Genomic DNA, 15,820 nt, shown 5'->3' on the forward strand with positions numbered 1-15,820 from the left:
TCGGCCGTACGCACGCATCCCTGTCGGAAGAGGCAGACGATCGAGTGGCGTTTATTATATCGTCGAGTGTATTAAACAATCATCGCCTGTGCATGACATCGATAGCTGTTGACAATCGACCTACTTTCATGATCGAAATATTTTCCGAAATCAAATTAAACAAACAATGCATAATTTAAAAAGAAATAAAGTCTGCTTATCGCTGAAAATTTTATATCTTTTTGTGAATAAAATAGCAATTTTCATCTCAGCGCGCCAAGTACACTCAAAATTGCTAGCGCTCGAAAGTATTATCCTAATTTATTAACTTATATTCAAGTCGCGAGCTTTGCTTACGCATTAGCTACGCTCAGCTTGAGTTTTCACTTGAGTTTCCTTTGTATTGTCCGCTAGGGTCACATCTGAGCAAAGAAACCAGCCTAAATCTACAAAACACCTAACGCCACCCTTGACTCCTTGAATCCTTGAGGCTCACGGCGTGAAATAAAATTTAATTCCATTAGGAAGTTTTAGATTTTCAATTATATCATATCTAAGAATATAAGGATATAACAAGTCCAAAAATATTAAAAATAATTGAAACTTTTATAAGCGTTGTAAGATATTTTATAACTTTACGTATATAAAATAGTAGCAACTATAAAACAAACTAGCCATAATTCAAATCGCTGATTACGATTATGACCCGGTTGTTAATTTTATTTAATTCCGCGCCCTGCAGCTCAGATAAATAAAACCGACATAGAAATAAAGAAATAAAACTATTTCCGTACGTGTGTGAAATGTCCTAGTTGGTTTTATTTGGTTTTAAAGTGCACGCAATTAAATAATTAATCGGTGGAAAAATAAAAGTCGCCATCAAAACTAAATCGATACCATGTTATCGAGCTTGTTTGGTCGGGCAGTAATAGTGTTCCTAATCGTTTTTCCCTGTTTCCACCCGTGCGCGCTTTTAAACTATTGATGAAACAATTTTCACTGTACAAGTTTCTACTTTTTACGAAATTGAAACACTCGAATACAAAACAAATGTTGTTAAATTATTCACGGCAGGGAAAATATTATATAGCACGTAAATTTATAATTATCGTTATTAGTTTTCATGTCATGTATAAACCAGATTTCCTGATATTGTGAAATGTGATAGATTGAAAAGTTATGCGGAATTTTGATTTTATTTTCGATATAGTTTGGTGTTGTTACAATCAAGTTATGACGCTGTGTGTATTAATTCAATTGATATCAATAATATTCAATATATGAACACGTGTGCGGCACTCATTATTCAAATAGGCATAGCGCGAATATCGAAATTAATTTGGCCATTTCGAAATATTTAACATGTCGAAATTTATGAATTATTGTTTAAAATCTATCAACTACAAATTGCAAATAACAAACTATTAATATTACATGTTTTCTTTTTTAGTGTAATTTAAATTTGTAACATTTTATCGCTTGGTTATATATAATTTTAATTAAGCTGCAGTGGAAACACTTGAAATTCCCTAAAGCTTGCAAACAACAAGGAAGCGCACTTTATATCTATCAAGGGAGCCGAAGGAGCAAAATCCGCATCGTATTAGAGATACCGGTTATCACGGGTGAAAATTCGCGCGCGTTCCCGTAGGTGTTTTAAATGAGCAGCACGCCGACGCCGCACTGCAGTGTCCAGTTAACCCAAAATGCTAAATATCACCGAAACAAACCCAGTGGACCGCAACTTCGCCCAAACCCTTAACCACTAAATTATCCACACCTAAAATATTTATAAGTTTTTACGTATTACTATTGATGTATTATGAATTATTATGTTTAGCCCAGAATAGAATAACCTTCTACAAATCGCTGTTATTATGATATCATCAAAAAAGTGTATTAAGGTCATTTTCCATTACCAATAGATTTAGATTTAATCAGTAGGCATTTTGTTTCTTTTTAATTCGGAAAAAGCTTAGCGTTTTTATTTCTACTCTCTTGAAATGATTCCGTTTTTGTTTCCACATTTGAAGGGTGATGAAATGATCGAATGTGAACGCGCAAATATCAGATTCGGCAACCGTTTTGAAAGCAAACACTGGCCCCGTCTAGTTGCAGTGAAAAAAACCACGCTCAAGAGTTAAAAATCTCGACGCGTTTGTACAATTCGCATACAATGTGTTATTTGCGTTTTGTGTTCGTGTTATGACCAATTCAACCCAGGAAAAAAAACCGGTCAGCAAAAATGAATTAATCCCCCGGATTAAAACTAAAATTTGCATACGTTTTTTCCGCCCTCGACGTATTTTATTGCGCGCCAGACGCTGTTTGTTCTTTTGACGTTATCGCATAAGCCGATATTTACACACGCACGTACAAATATTGTTATAAAATTGATTTGAATCTATTTAAATAAAATAAAATTCCCTCCGAGCACTTTCGTAGGTAATTTCAGTTTAAAATCGTGAGGCGACGCCTTGAGCAACAAAAAAAGATCTAATTATAGAAGTTTGTCACTTGTGGGGCGTCTCGGTGGTATTATAAAACACGGCAGCAACATTACAACCCCGAACGTACGGAGGAGATGAAGATAAAAAGATTTTCTACTTTCAGACGCGCGTGTTTTCTTGTCAGGCGAAACTTTTCTGTTTATTTAACTTTACAGTGCATGGAAAATAATGCAACGCACACTAAATTATTAAAAACATACAAAATACGAGTCGAAATACAAAAAACATGATTATTACACACGATAGTAGTTTGAAAATTTACGCGATCGCATGCATTGCGCACAATAGTCCGGCGATTAATCGTCCCCGATACGGTGTTAGCAAAGTGCGAAACGAGGGCGAAACGGCGCGCGAACAGCCCCGCTGTTATTAAGCCCGCGCGATACGAGGCGGCTTTCTAGTTTTCGGGGGCTGCAATTTATTGCCTCGCCACCGAATGGAAACCGAAACTCAAATTTCGCAACGCGACCAAACCCTACTATTTTTTCCACACGCACATACACACTCACAACACGTACACATCGATAACACGTAGGTACACCCACACACATTGATCATTTTGAAGAGATTGAAGAGAATTTTGTTAATTGAAGAATTTCTTAAAGATCATGCGTTATTTGATACCAAAAACACTGAGAACATTAAAAACTAAACAAACAAAAAATGATAAAAATGATACGTAAACTTGAAAATATAAATTAAACTCGAAGAACATCGATAAGAAGAAAAAGAAACTTAAATAAATAAATAAGAGTAATAAAACTGACAAGCAAACCACATTGAATTATATTGTATATATCAAAAATCCAGTCGTACCAATCCAACAAAGCAGTGGAAGTCGTTCTAAACAGTTGACGGTTCGCCGCTTAGGGCCTTACCTAGTATGTTCATATCTCAACAGTGTCGCACTAGATGTCAGACTGGTGCACGGACCGGCCGTATTTTGTTCCGCACTGCGTGTGACGTCACCGCGCCCCACCACCGACGCTTATATCCTGCGGCGCGGCGGCAACGACGACGACGACGGCGGCGGTGGCCGTAGTAGTGGGGGTTGGCGCGGTGTGGTGGGGCGCGCCGCGCACACCGGTCAGTCGCGCCGATATCAGCGCCCGCGAGCGGCGGCGGCGTCGATGCCATGGCGGGCGTGCGACGACTACGCATGGGACGTTATACACGGCGTCCTTATATAGGGGTCGCCGGCGCGGTTTTCCCACCTCCAGCCGCCGGAAAAGCCTCTCGCTCCCTCAAGAAGAAAAGCGGGGAGCGAGGGAGTCGATGCATTGGATGGGAGGGTGTATGAAAAATTTTTCCTCTCAAGGGGTGAAATTGGTACGTGCATCTACTGAAGACTTTGGAAGCTCCCAGAGGAATCCAAAAGAACTGCAGAATACCACACCACTACCACAATTGGATGTTTCTGATTACCCTGTATAATTTTGATTTAGACTCTCTGCTGGTGATGGTGGTGGCGTGACAAAGTCACCACTTTCGGTAATTACCAATGATAAACATGGCAATCAACCCTAAGGGAATTCGCCATCCATAGTAGTCTCTAAAGTCTGCCTTTCAGGCATAATTGTCGCATTTGAGTGGAATCTCGAACTCTTTCTAAAGCGCGCTATTGTCTGAAGCGTGGACGTGGAAGAGTGGAAAAGTAAATTAACGAAAATCCAACAAACTCCTTGTAAACTGCAAACAGGACACAGAGGCCGAGATTAAAGACCAGAGAGCGCTGAGGATACAATCCCGGCTGTTGGTACGTGATGCCGTTCTTTAGTTCTAACTAAATGCAATAAACACTTGTTTAAATAAGTCCCGAGGGAACGCATGAGGCGACTTCCAATTAGCTTTCAATACGAAACTAAGAACCAAGCACAAAAAGCAAAAAAAAGAGAATTAAATACAGAGCCTAGACATTTTTTCAGAATCTCACAGAAAAGCAGAAAAAATCTAAATTTTAGCCATCGGTTCGTTAGATGTTTAATTATTTTGCTAAAAACTTTTGTTCCCTTGCATGAAGAAAAAGAATTTGTTCCGCCTTTTGAGTTCATTCTCGCTCATTTTCATTTTACTTTCCACGGTGCGTGTAATGAGCACGACGATGGCCACCCTAAGTGATATCATTTAACAAACGGTGATACTGAACAGAAAAAATGTATCAAAAAAGGGACGAAAAGAAAAGTTTCGTTTTTTTTTCAGCGCTGCAAGTTAACTAAAACCTAAAAACAAGAAAAACAAATAAACTCAAGCACAGAAAGTAAACGCAGGCAATGTTAATATATCAGGCCATTAAATCGAAACCATCGGGCGTTGTGTGCAGAACCCACCCACGCTTTTCGGTAATTCGAGCATTTGTAAACGAAAATCGAGGTCGAGATATCTCCACACCTCGGGCTTATATGTGTATATATATAAAACGTAAAACGAATACATGAATACAACGAGCGTCGTTAGGTTAGTGAGTTTGCAGCACGCGTTTGCCCAGCCTGAAGCAGGTCGGATGGTGGAGGCGCCCTCTTCGATTTACCCTCCTCGGACTCGACGAAGAGTGAAGCGGCGAAAAAGTATTAGCGAAGAGTGTCCACGCCGAGGCGGCGCGCCGTGATTTAGCTGGCGGAAAGCTCTTAAAGCGAATGAAACGTTTTGAATTTCAAATCGGCGAGCGCGAAGCCATCGGAAGACCTACTTAGATGAATGGTGATTTTACGGTTTGTTGCCGACGTCGAGATTGATTTAAATACATTCGCGGAGGAGAAGAGAGAAAATTCAACCAAATCAACAATACCTTGAAAATGTGAGCTTAATATTTGCGAGATTCAAAGAAGTCTTCTATTAAACTTTTTTGTTTATGAGGTAACAAAAGATGTGGGTCAACGATGAAAGTGCATCATACGTGGCGCCTAATGTGCACATTACACTCGAGTTTCTTCGCGTTTATGAAAAATGAAAGGCAAAAGGCTTTATTTTCGCATTTTGCGCGCGTTCTACAGCTGGAAATTCAATGCGTGACCTTCCACGCGCAGCTTGTGTACGGTTTTCAGTTTTCATATTTCTGCAATTTTTTTTCATTCTTCTTTAGGAGTGAGTATTTTTTGAAGTGTTTTGCGTAATGATCTCGTCTTGTGATGAAAAAAGTGTTTTGCAGGTTTCGAAAACAACTCACAAAGCTATTGGTATGTTATGTGTGTGTTTTTTATGTTTAATTCAAATCAAGTTTAATTATCGTTTTATTTTCCTCCTCCATTAACGACGTTAGCGTGACGATAATTACGCACGACGTAAAAGAAGAGAAAGCGTTCGCATCTTTGACAGGACACGATAAATTCGCGCAACAATAAAATAAAGGGATTTGCGAGAATGGCCAGGGTCTGTAAAGTAAAGAAAATGGCTAGAAGAGCGCTATCTCGCTGGCGGGTGGAAACACATTTCGGAATGCGCGAGACGACTGTCTGCAAGTTGAGATGGAAACTTTTTTACCGCGAAATGGACAAGTGGAAAGTGCGAACGCACAAAATAAGCGCCCAGCGCACAAAAACCAGCAGAAGAAAAAAATGACTAAACATAAATCTAAAAAATCACGTCTTTGGCCCGCATGGTTACGTAAAACATTTTTTTCTCTTTCGAGGTCATTGTGAGTTTTTTATAGAAATGTGTCGACAAAAAAGCATACAATATGTTCTTTGTAAGAAAGTTTACGAAGCAGGCAGGTATATAAAGATAATATTTACATATATTTTGACTTCTTAGAGAAAACAAAAATATAATACTTTCATGAGTACTTCACGTGCGAGGAATAATAAAAGTTAGAAAAGCACTAATCGGATTTCGATCCTTTGTGTGCACGGTAAGAGCACGCCGGTATAATGCACAAATAAAATGTACAAATATTTTCGCGAGCAATGAAAAGCACAGAGAGAATCGCGGCGAGGCCATAAATGTTGACATTGAACATATAAAAGCACTCACTCACCCGGAACTTGATGTTTAACTTTTTTTACTCTGACCACACTTGACTTTCTTCGGCGTTTTCTTCTAATACAAGTGATTCTTACCTGAAACAATTATAAATATACATTAAACATGTGCGGTTAAAAATTTTAAAATGATTTTTTAATTAAACGCCTTGCATAAGCGGAAATCCAACCCTCTAGTAAACGTAATTAATTACTTCATTAATCATGACATTAATCTTGTCACGTCATTGTCGACATAACTCAAAACGCCTTCAAATCTATGAAAATCACGAGATAAAAGATGAAAACTCATCGCAAGATTTAATATCATTTAATGCTCGAATTGTTTCCGCACATTCATCGCATTAAATGATTTTGCGAAATGTAAAATTTAAATTTTGCATTCGGCGTTTATGACGCGAGCGCGACGACAGAGAATGCTGCAAAATTCAAACGCGATGAATTTGTGCATTCTCATTCATGATGATTCTCCACTCTCGTGGGCGCCAAAGAGCACGAGAGCATTGCGAGTGTTTGGCTGCTGTTTAAGCCGATGAGCACAAATAAGTTGTTGGAAAATGTGCACGCGCGCGCAAACGTCGGCGGCGCGCCGTATACGAAGAAGAATAATTAATGTTCTACGTGTTCCAATTACCATTGCTTTACTCCCATATTCCAAGCGATGGATGGTAAATAGTGGTAGGCGATGAGCACCACCGAGTACAAATGTGTGTCGAGTGGGCGAGCGCGTGGTAAATTCGCAAATATTTGATGTGCGCAAGATGAGATCATTTGTTATTCATAATTTTATACAATATAACACATACAAAACGTCAGAGAAATTATCAACACACACAAAACATCAAAATCACAAACTTTACTTTATTTACAAACGTGTAGATTATCATGTAAATTACATGACGCAAGATACTTGTTGTTCACACCGGCATTATAAATTCGATTAGGCGAGTTTAATTACGACTAATACGGGTGTAATTGAAGGAGTGTGCAGATGTGATCGCGAATGGATTTCGTAACAAGATTTCCCAGTATTCATTCCGGTCATTATCAAAAAGAATAGGAAATTCAGTTGAATATACGTTGTGTATGTAATGAACCCTTGGAAATAATACGCGACTAAACAAAGAATGTTTCCCAAGTTGAGCGGACAAAATATCAAACTCGTTCGGCCCGCCGATTTCGATTGTATGGCGTGCTTTATTTACAAGATTGATTGTTATTATTCTGTTTCGCATTACCCGGCCCACAAAAGGACAAATAACTGTAATACCGGAAATGTTAGGGAGCTAAATAATGTGAATTCGTAGCGTCCTAGAAATTCTCTACTTTTTTCTGCATTACTTGTTTAGTAAATACATGTCTTCATTTATTTACTGCCATACGCATATATCGTAAAAATCCAGGTACTTATATCATGTTTAAAATTCTCATATACTGCGGGTATTTTTTTATGTGTGTACTTTATGAATTTCTATTCTAAGTACGTAAAAAGTACGTTTGCTCTAGTTAGTTTGATTCATGATTTATGACTGCGAAAGTGGTAATACCGGGTTATATCCTGGCGTGTACAAGGATAAAAAATGCACTACTCGCTTATGATGAGAATCGTGCTCGACTGCATCGAGTATTTTTCGGGTAGACAACTTTTTTCCCCCTTTTCTTATCCTCGATGATATTAAACGGAATGTAAGAAATAAGCAAGCATTCATTCGCCAAACGGAATATAAATCATACAAAAAATATCCACAAATAGAAATTTCTACCTTGAAGAAATCTAGTGAATTGTTTAATAGACTTGTCGTAATGCAGTAAAACATTACTGTTTAAAATTGATTGAGTTAAATGTAGCGCTGCTGATGGTGGGTGTAATCTAAACTTTTCGTCCCTACAATTTTCAACTCAATCTCGTCGTCCTGCGACGGAACGAGAACAGTTAGCGAATTGTGACTGCGACTGCAATGCGACGTCGACGCTCGCTGCCTCGCGAAATGTGAATGTGAATTTGCGAAGCGGAAGTGTTGGGGTCATGCCTGAGCTTTTAATCCAATACGCCCGGCGCCTCCACTTTCCGCACACCGAACTTTAAACAACTTGGGAATAATTTTAAGCGCTTCAAAAATTATATTCATGCACTATTCGAAATCAACGCATCTGGTATCTTGAATGAGAATAATGCGATTGTAATTGCATGCCAAATGCTGACATTACTTTCAGAGCACTTCAGAAATATTCATGAAAACACAAAAAAAAATCCGGCACTAAAACGTTGGAAAATAAAATTTAAGAATTCCCGGATTCACGGATGAAATGAAGTGCGTAATAATAATATAAATTTTACGATTTAATGTTTTGGCCATTTGATTGATTAATAAATTCAAATAATAGTGACCAGAGGAAATCAGGTGGAATATTGTTTAATGAACAAGAGTGAAATTTAGCCCAGTCGGATTCGGGCTGAGTGAAAATCCAGGTCAGAGACATAAATTAAGCCCGCTTTTCTGAAACCACTCCATACACATACCCACACATCCAGCACACGGCTGACATTCATGCAGGCCATAACGTTAATACAATTGCCTTTGTGCGGTCGAGTCAAAAACATTCAAACCTCGCCCGAACTTGGCTTATTTCAGGAATAATACTCGTGCAATTTGCATGTGCCCGATTCAACCTTCAACCGAAAATATTTGTGTGCGCATAATTAATTAATTCAACGCTTTGCGGATGCAGCGCGTGCAATTTTTATAAACGCGACTCGTTAGCGTGATTTTGATGCATTTTCAAAATTGCATTTTTGATTGTAATTCCAATTTGACGCAGTTTCGATTGTGTGCAATTGCAAACGCAATTTTCCGGCGTGATCGGTGTGGCGATAAAATTCGTGCGCGGGTATTGCCAATAGGCGGAATCATGATGAACTGCCGCCCACGCACCAATTTTCAGAGGACAATAAAAAATTGCAATCGAAGCTAATTCATTGATTTGATTAGACAAAACATCGTATTTATTCAGTCATGTAACTAATAATCAAACTACCATCATTATTTTCTAACCAAATAAAACTTTACAGTTCATAAACTTTATGAAAATTTAAATTATTAATATACTACGCAATAATCATTCAAGTTATATTAATGAATTCTTCAGAAATTTATCATCAAAAGATTTATGTATATATTTTATAATATAATTCCTTTAGAAATCGTTCTTAATCTAAATTTAAAGATAAATTAAATTAAAAAAATATTTTGCTAAAGCGCCAGTTTATCCAAGGTTTTGAGACACAAAAAGTGGTACATGGATGAGGCAGGCCATGACTAAAGTACATTAATCACGGGCTTTAGTCACGGGGTTAGTGAGAAATAGACTAAAAATTGAAAAAAAAAGCTAAACGTTGAAACACACTCGATTGGTTAAACGCTTAATATACTTTTTTTTCAAAATTCAGTTTTAATTGTTTATAACTTTTAACACAATAAACTTTTCACTCTAATTAATGCAAAATTTAATTACCAATAATCTTGTAAAAGAATAATAAATTTATCGCCAATAGTTTCCCAGTAATTCAATAATAATATTAATTATCATGACTATAGACAAAAGTTATTAGCAAACTGAATAAAGTTGACTTGCAAACTCGTAAGAAAGATATATTATGCATGATAAAATAGTGTGAGATTGTATGTATCGACCGAGTGACTCGACTCAGTTCCATATCAAGTCGACAAAGCTGATTAACGATTCATACACATTAATATTCTAATACCGAAGGCAAACGTTACTCGACTCACGAAGCGATACTCAATACTTACTTCTCATTTGTTGCCATCTACCTTCATTATTTATTCATATACTAAATTATTGTTATCAGTACTTTCACAGTTTTCGATAAGTATAATCACACGACATTCCAGCTAGAACAGCGCTGCACTTATAATATCATTACCGAAAGTGCAAACTCTACATTCCGGGCACAGTTTCGATGACATTCAATTCAAGCTCAGTGCGATTAGTGAAATTTGCCATGCGGCGTAATGACATAATCGATAGCGCATATTAACCAATCCACCTCTTGGCATAATCCATATTTTGCACTTACCGAAGCTATCAATCAACTGTCAAGCAAATCGATGCATGTACAAATTGTTACGTCAAATGCTAGCCTTGATTGAAACATAGTTTTTTCTACTTCCACCTATAAAACGCCAGTTTTTACACGGTTTTTAGACACAAAAGTGGTACTTTATATACGCACGGCCAATCCGTACATAATATTCATTATGTACTTGCATTATGCACGGGACGGAGCAAGCGCATGCGCATTTGCCTACGGAGCAACACAAAGCAGTATGAAATACCATGTCAGTCAAATACGTCAAAGTAGGCACTGCTGCTGCTCGTATCGGAGGGGAACGATATGAACCGAAGTGTCACATAGGCCGGCGCGCGCACGGCATTTATAACCTTACAGTTTGTATAAGTGTGCGAGCAAATTTCGATGATTTAAATAGAAAAGTTGAAATACAAAAACCACAACGGGAAACAAGGGTGGAAGTAGAAAAAATAACGTAAGCAACTCGTGGCTAAACGTTATTAAACACTCGATTGATTGACTTAATGTCTGTAAAGCCCTCGTTTAGCCACTTGTTACTTAATATACTATTTTTACAATTTTTCATTCGTTTATTTGTTATTTTGACAATGATTTTATTCATAGTGAAAATCTAATTAGTTCTATATATATGAGGACCTTTATTGTGAAAATAGTAAATGCATTTAAACATGAAATGACCCAATCGTGAACGCTCTGTTATGTTTTAATTTAAATTAATTTTGTCGTGTTAATTCGACCAAAAAACAATTAAATACTCCATTTTCATGTTGCCCATTTTAACCATTGCACTATTTATCTAGTTACGATAAATTTTATAACGTGCAAATTCAACTTTATAAACTTCACCAACTACCGGCATTATTCTCCTGCCATATCCTGTATTTTTTCTTTATAGTTTATAATATGAAATGAGATGATAGTGAAGTGAGCGTGTGCCCTCCGGCCACGCAACCAAGATGAATTAAGATGAAACGCCAAAGATAAACCTGCTGGAAAGGACTGAAAAGACAGCGACAGTCGCCCGCCGCAGTACATGAATGTATGTATATCGCAGGCGCGCACAAAACCGTCCGAATCTCGAATCTAGCGCACAGAATGTTCCAGTCGAAACAATGTGATAAATGATGATAGTCAAGCTGACGGCCGATGAATGCACGCAGGATGACTGGACAACGTTGTACGCCCCCACATCCACCCCCGTGTTCACTGGGCCAGATAAACAGCATGCGGAATCAATTGTGCGCACAGCATGCTTCAAACGCAAACCTCAAGAGTCTCAATTAATTTTGCGCACGAGAAATTGCAAAATTTGACCATTCTCAAGACGGCAATCTTAATTTAATCAGATCTGGACCAGAGAGCGGAATGTAGACCCCTATGCAGTTGGTGTACTTTATGAAGATAACCATTGTCCATACCACCATGATGATAACGCTGGTATAATCTATGAAGACGCACCCTCTAACATGGTAATTGTTCGTGTGATGACGGCGTAATGTGTCCTTTTTGATTTATTACTCAAAAGCTGTTCTAAACGTAGTTATCGGTTTGCAGATTTAACGATGCGTTACATTTCCGCCTCAAAGGCGAAAGCTGCGCATACAATTTGAATCCTTTCTGTAGGTAACAGTAGAGATAGTTTTGTATCTTCTTTTGTGTTGTTTAGTTGGTTTTTTCCAGGTAAGAAAATATCACAACCGTAAGGGTGTCATCGCAATTTCCCTTGACGTATTAGTCCGTTTCCCGTGGAGTGCGTCCCGCATAACTGCCAAAGTGGGAAGAACTAAAATAAAACTATGTGGAACTCCTTTGTTGTGCACAAGATACACACACACACGTATAAAGACACAAGAAAAGAGAAAACTCTCGCCGCCATATTTCTTCCCGGGAGCCGTTTTCGCTGTGCATCGCCAGCATTTTCACATTTTCAGCACGCGAAATAAATAAGACTATTTCACCGCACGGTGTCTGGCTGTGTCTAACAGCGAGTAGATACTTTAGATCATTCCTGCGAATCTAGTTGTTTTGCGTCTGACGTTGCTTGGCTTCCAGGTGTGTGGACTTTTATTTACTTTTTTACTTTATTCTTTATACTTCGAGTTTTGTCGATGTTCGATGTGCTCTGCGTGGCATGTGCAATGTTATATGTATGGCTTTACCTCAGATTATCCGCCCGTACGGTCGTTTCATGAGGTTTTCTTGCTGTTTCCCGCTCGCGTGCGTTTTATCTTATCGCAAGTTCTCATTATGCTTCGATTTTTTTTGTGTTGCCGTTTTCATGTTTATGGCTTTGTGAATAAGGAATAACGCACATGAAAGCTCAACATTAAAAACCTTCCAACCTGCTTGCAGCTTAAAAGATCGTAGTTATATTGTGAGAAATTTTCAAACACTGCGCAAACTTGGAATTGTGTTTAGTCGTCGTTGCCGACGTATTTTCGACACTTTCCAATCGCAAATGCAAACACCACGCGCGCACATAACACACAGAGCTCTCTGTCTCGGCGAATGCTTTTAGCGGCAAGCTTAAGAGTATTATTAAGCTTTTTAGACCCTTAGGTTTAGGCGGTAACGGCGGTTATAAAGTGTAATCATTGTCTGGGCGCCAACTTCGTTTTCGACCGGCTAAAACGCAACATCACTTCCTGTCGGAAAAGTTAGCAACACACAATGCGTTTTAACGCCAAAATTAACCACAAAAAAATCACCATCGTCAATAGCAAACAAAAAATGCCATCGTAATGTTGGTTGCATATTGACTTTAAAATAGGTTAACTTAATGCATTATCTACATTATCATTTGTCGATGTAACAGTGTACCTTCTGCGCTTCCTGTCCGCGTGCTCGTATCGCGAACATTCCACACCAAACAATATTTGCGCAAGGCGTACGTAATTATATTTACACAAAATGTTGCATTTACTGTTTGCTCGGTCATAGATGGCACTGCAATGATGTTGCGCTTTGTGTATGTGTGTGTGCCCAATGGTCACAACAATCCTCTCCGATAGCACTCTGCGGAATTATTCATTTTAGTTTGCGACTGATTAAATGTTTGCACAACATACGCGCGTGCAAACATAAGTTTGACGATTTTAATATACAGCTGGATATTTATATATGCAACCAGCATGCCATTATTGCGAAAAGTTAATGTGTTACGGGCAGCATAAATTGCACATCATGTAAATCACCATTTTAGGTATCCACGGCGCGTAGGTAAGAGTCGAAACGTTGGATTTTTCGAAGTTTATGTCGCGTAATAAAATTTCCTCCAACTCGCAGCGCATTAGGACGTGCCGGCGTAACGGCAGACGCACGACAATTTATCAAAAACTACTTGAGTGTAATTCGCTGTTATCCAATTCGATGCGAGTTGTCACGTCGCAGACGTTTCTCACCATGCAGAGAGACGAATTCGGAGGCGCAAAAAGCGACCCACTAGCCAAAGAAGATTAAGATTCGGAAAAACTTCGAGTGCAAAAAAGCAACTCGGAATTTAAGTATGAAAAATTTCATGCACTTAAAGCGCAAAAATCCAGCGCATCTTAAAGAACTCATAATATTTTAATTAAATCCAAATGTTTAAATCCGTATACATGAAATTCCGCACGAACCACGAAGACATTTAAACATCCATTAGTTCAGTTTAAGTTTGTCGTGCAACTTTTCTCTAAATGTTATTACATGATACGAATACGTCTGCGTGAGCTGGTATAAATTCAAAGCGAGAGGCATAAATCTACCAGCCAGAGACGATTCCTCCACATCGCGCTGGCTTTTACAGCGGCAGTGAGGGTCGCCGAAAGTGCAGCAGATGAAGAGATAAAAGTTTCGCAGGTAGGAGGTACGCGCGTTCAGATTATCCTCGGGGCATCCGAAAATAACGAGAGACAATTCAAACTCGAACTCGAACTTCAAACTGAAATTCACGTTTGCCCGCGCCCTCAAAACCCCACATTGTGTGAGTGGCGTCTCCCGAGACCTGACGCCTGGTTTAAATTTTTGAATTTAATTATTTGTTGTGGTGGCAATTTTAATACTTTTATTTTGTTTGAGTGTAAAAGTTTGTGACCTCGTGGTGTCCGGACTGAAAATCGATACCTTGCATTTTCACCCTAAAAATAACTTTTGCTCGCACGCGAAAAATATTCAACTGCCGTTTAGCGAAAGAAAGTGGTTAACCCGATGAAGAAGAAGGACACGCATCGTCCCAGTTTTGGGAGAAGGCAAATATTCCGGCACGAAATGCTCTTTTCGGCGTTATCGTCGTCGTCGCGGGGCTGCTTTCTCTTTCGGTCGATTTGAATGTCCTTGTGCTGGTCCTGCGGGCTCGTTCAATATATACTTTTGGCAAACCGCCAAAAACCCAAGCGAGGCAGCCGAGGCGCAAGGCGCCGAGAACGTTTATCGAACGGGCGGGTATATGCTTGCTTTGCAGCGTGCGCTCGGAACCTTCTCCTTCGCTGAGGCTGCGAAGAGATGAGGAGCGGATGTTACTGGGATAACGAAATATGTGGGACAGAAATTCCGGCGCGGCGTGGTTTAACGCACGCTTTTTATGTGCGATTCGATCCGCTCCGAAATACGAGAATTTATGATTAAGTTTGGCAAACGCGTTGAGCTTTTTCTGGTGTCTGCTGCCAAGACTAATCGCTTTCCTAAAGCTGCAGCAAAGAAAACAATCTATAATCGATAATCAACCAAAATACTACCAAAGCAGCGAGATAATGAAACTATTTCACCGGAAATAATTTTCAATTTTCAAAATATTCTCCAAAAATAACAAGAACTCAATTTTTATTTTTGCAGAAATTTCTTTAAATTTGTCGTTTAATAGCATTATTACACGCCGACTTATAATAAGCACATTTTCAAGCTGTTACAATACTTCTTAGCGGGCGCCACGTGGCGTCGGGCGCCATTGTACAGCATAGTTCACGCTATAGTGGGCCGTATTACGATATCGCTTTAATAGAATCTTCGCGCAACGACGGAAACTTTCATGAAAAGCAGTCATAACTCGGCGAAAACTTCCACGCACCGCACATATAGGCCACCTGAAGCACACATTTCATTACATTCAACGCACAGGCATTCGTTTACGCAACGTGTCACACGAATCTCCAAATTTTATCTTCATTAAGATGCGAATTCGCACTCGCTACGCACCCGAAAGCTTAGAACAGCTGCGATACACACGCCATCTTGAAATGGTGTGTGTTGTGACATTAAATCCGCAC

General features: G+C 39.0%; 1 protein-coding gene across 5 annotated transcripts in view; it reads right to left on the bottom strand.

Annotated features, from left to right (window-relative positions):
- The window catches only part of LOC135801676 (complexin), a 72,570-nt gene that overhangs the window by 18,227 nt on the left and 38,523 nt on the right, over positions 1-15,820 (bottom strand). Inside the window, exon 1 of one of the 5 annotated variants that reach the window (XM_065315174.1) lies at positions 3,368-3,555. The exons of 3 other annotated variants lie outside the window; for them this stretch is intronic. In XM_065315174.1, coding sequence (XP_065171246.1) covers positions 3,368-3,380 — 13 coding nt within the window. In that variant the 5' untranslated portion in view covers positions 3,381-3,555. Of the gene's footprint in view, positions 1-3,305; positions 3,556-15,820 lie in introns of those variants that run through there. One more of the 5 variants, XM_065315175.1, reaches the window with a different exon arrangement.

The sequence above is a fragment of the Atheta coriaria genome, unplaced genomic scaffold, assembly GCF_025399875.1.
Source record: "Atheta coriaria isolate IRGN ID8LTWV9N9 unplaced genomic scaffold, Caltech_Dcor_3.1 hic_scaffold_12_pilon, whole genome shotgun sequence".
In the NCBI taxonomy this organism is placed as follows: Eukaryota; Metazoa; Arthropoda; class Insecta; order Coleoptera; family Staphylinidae; genus Dalotia; species Dalotia coriaria.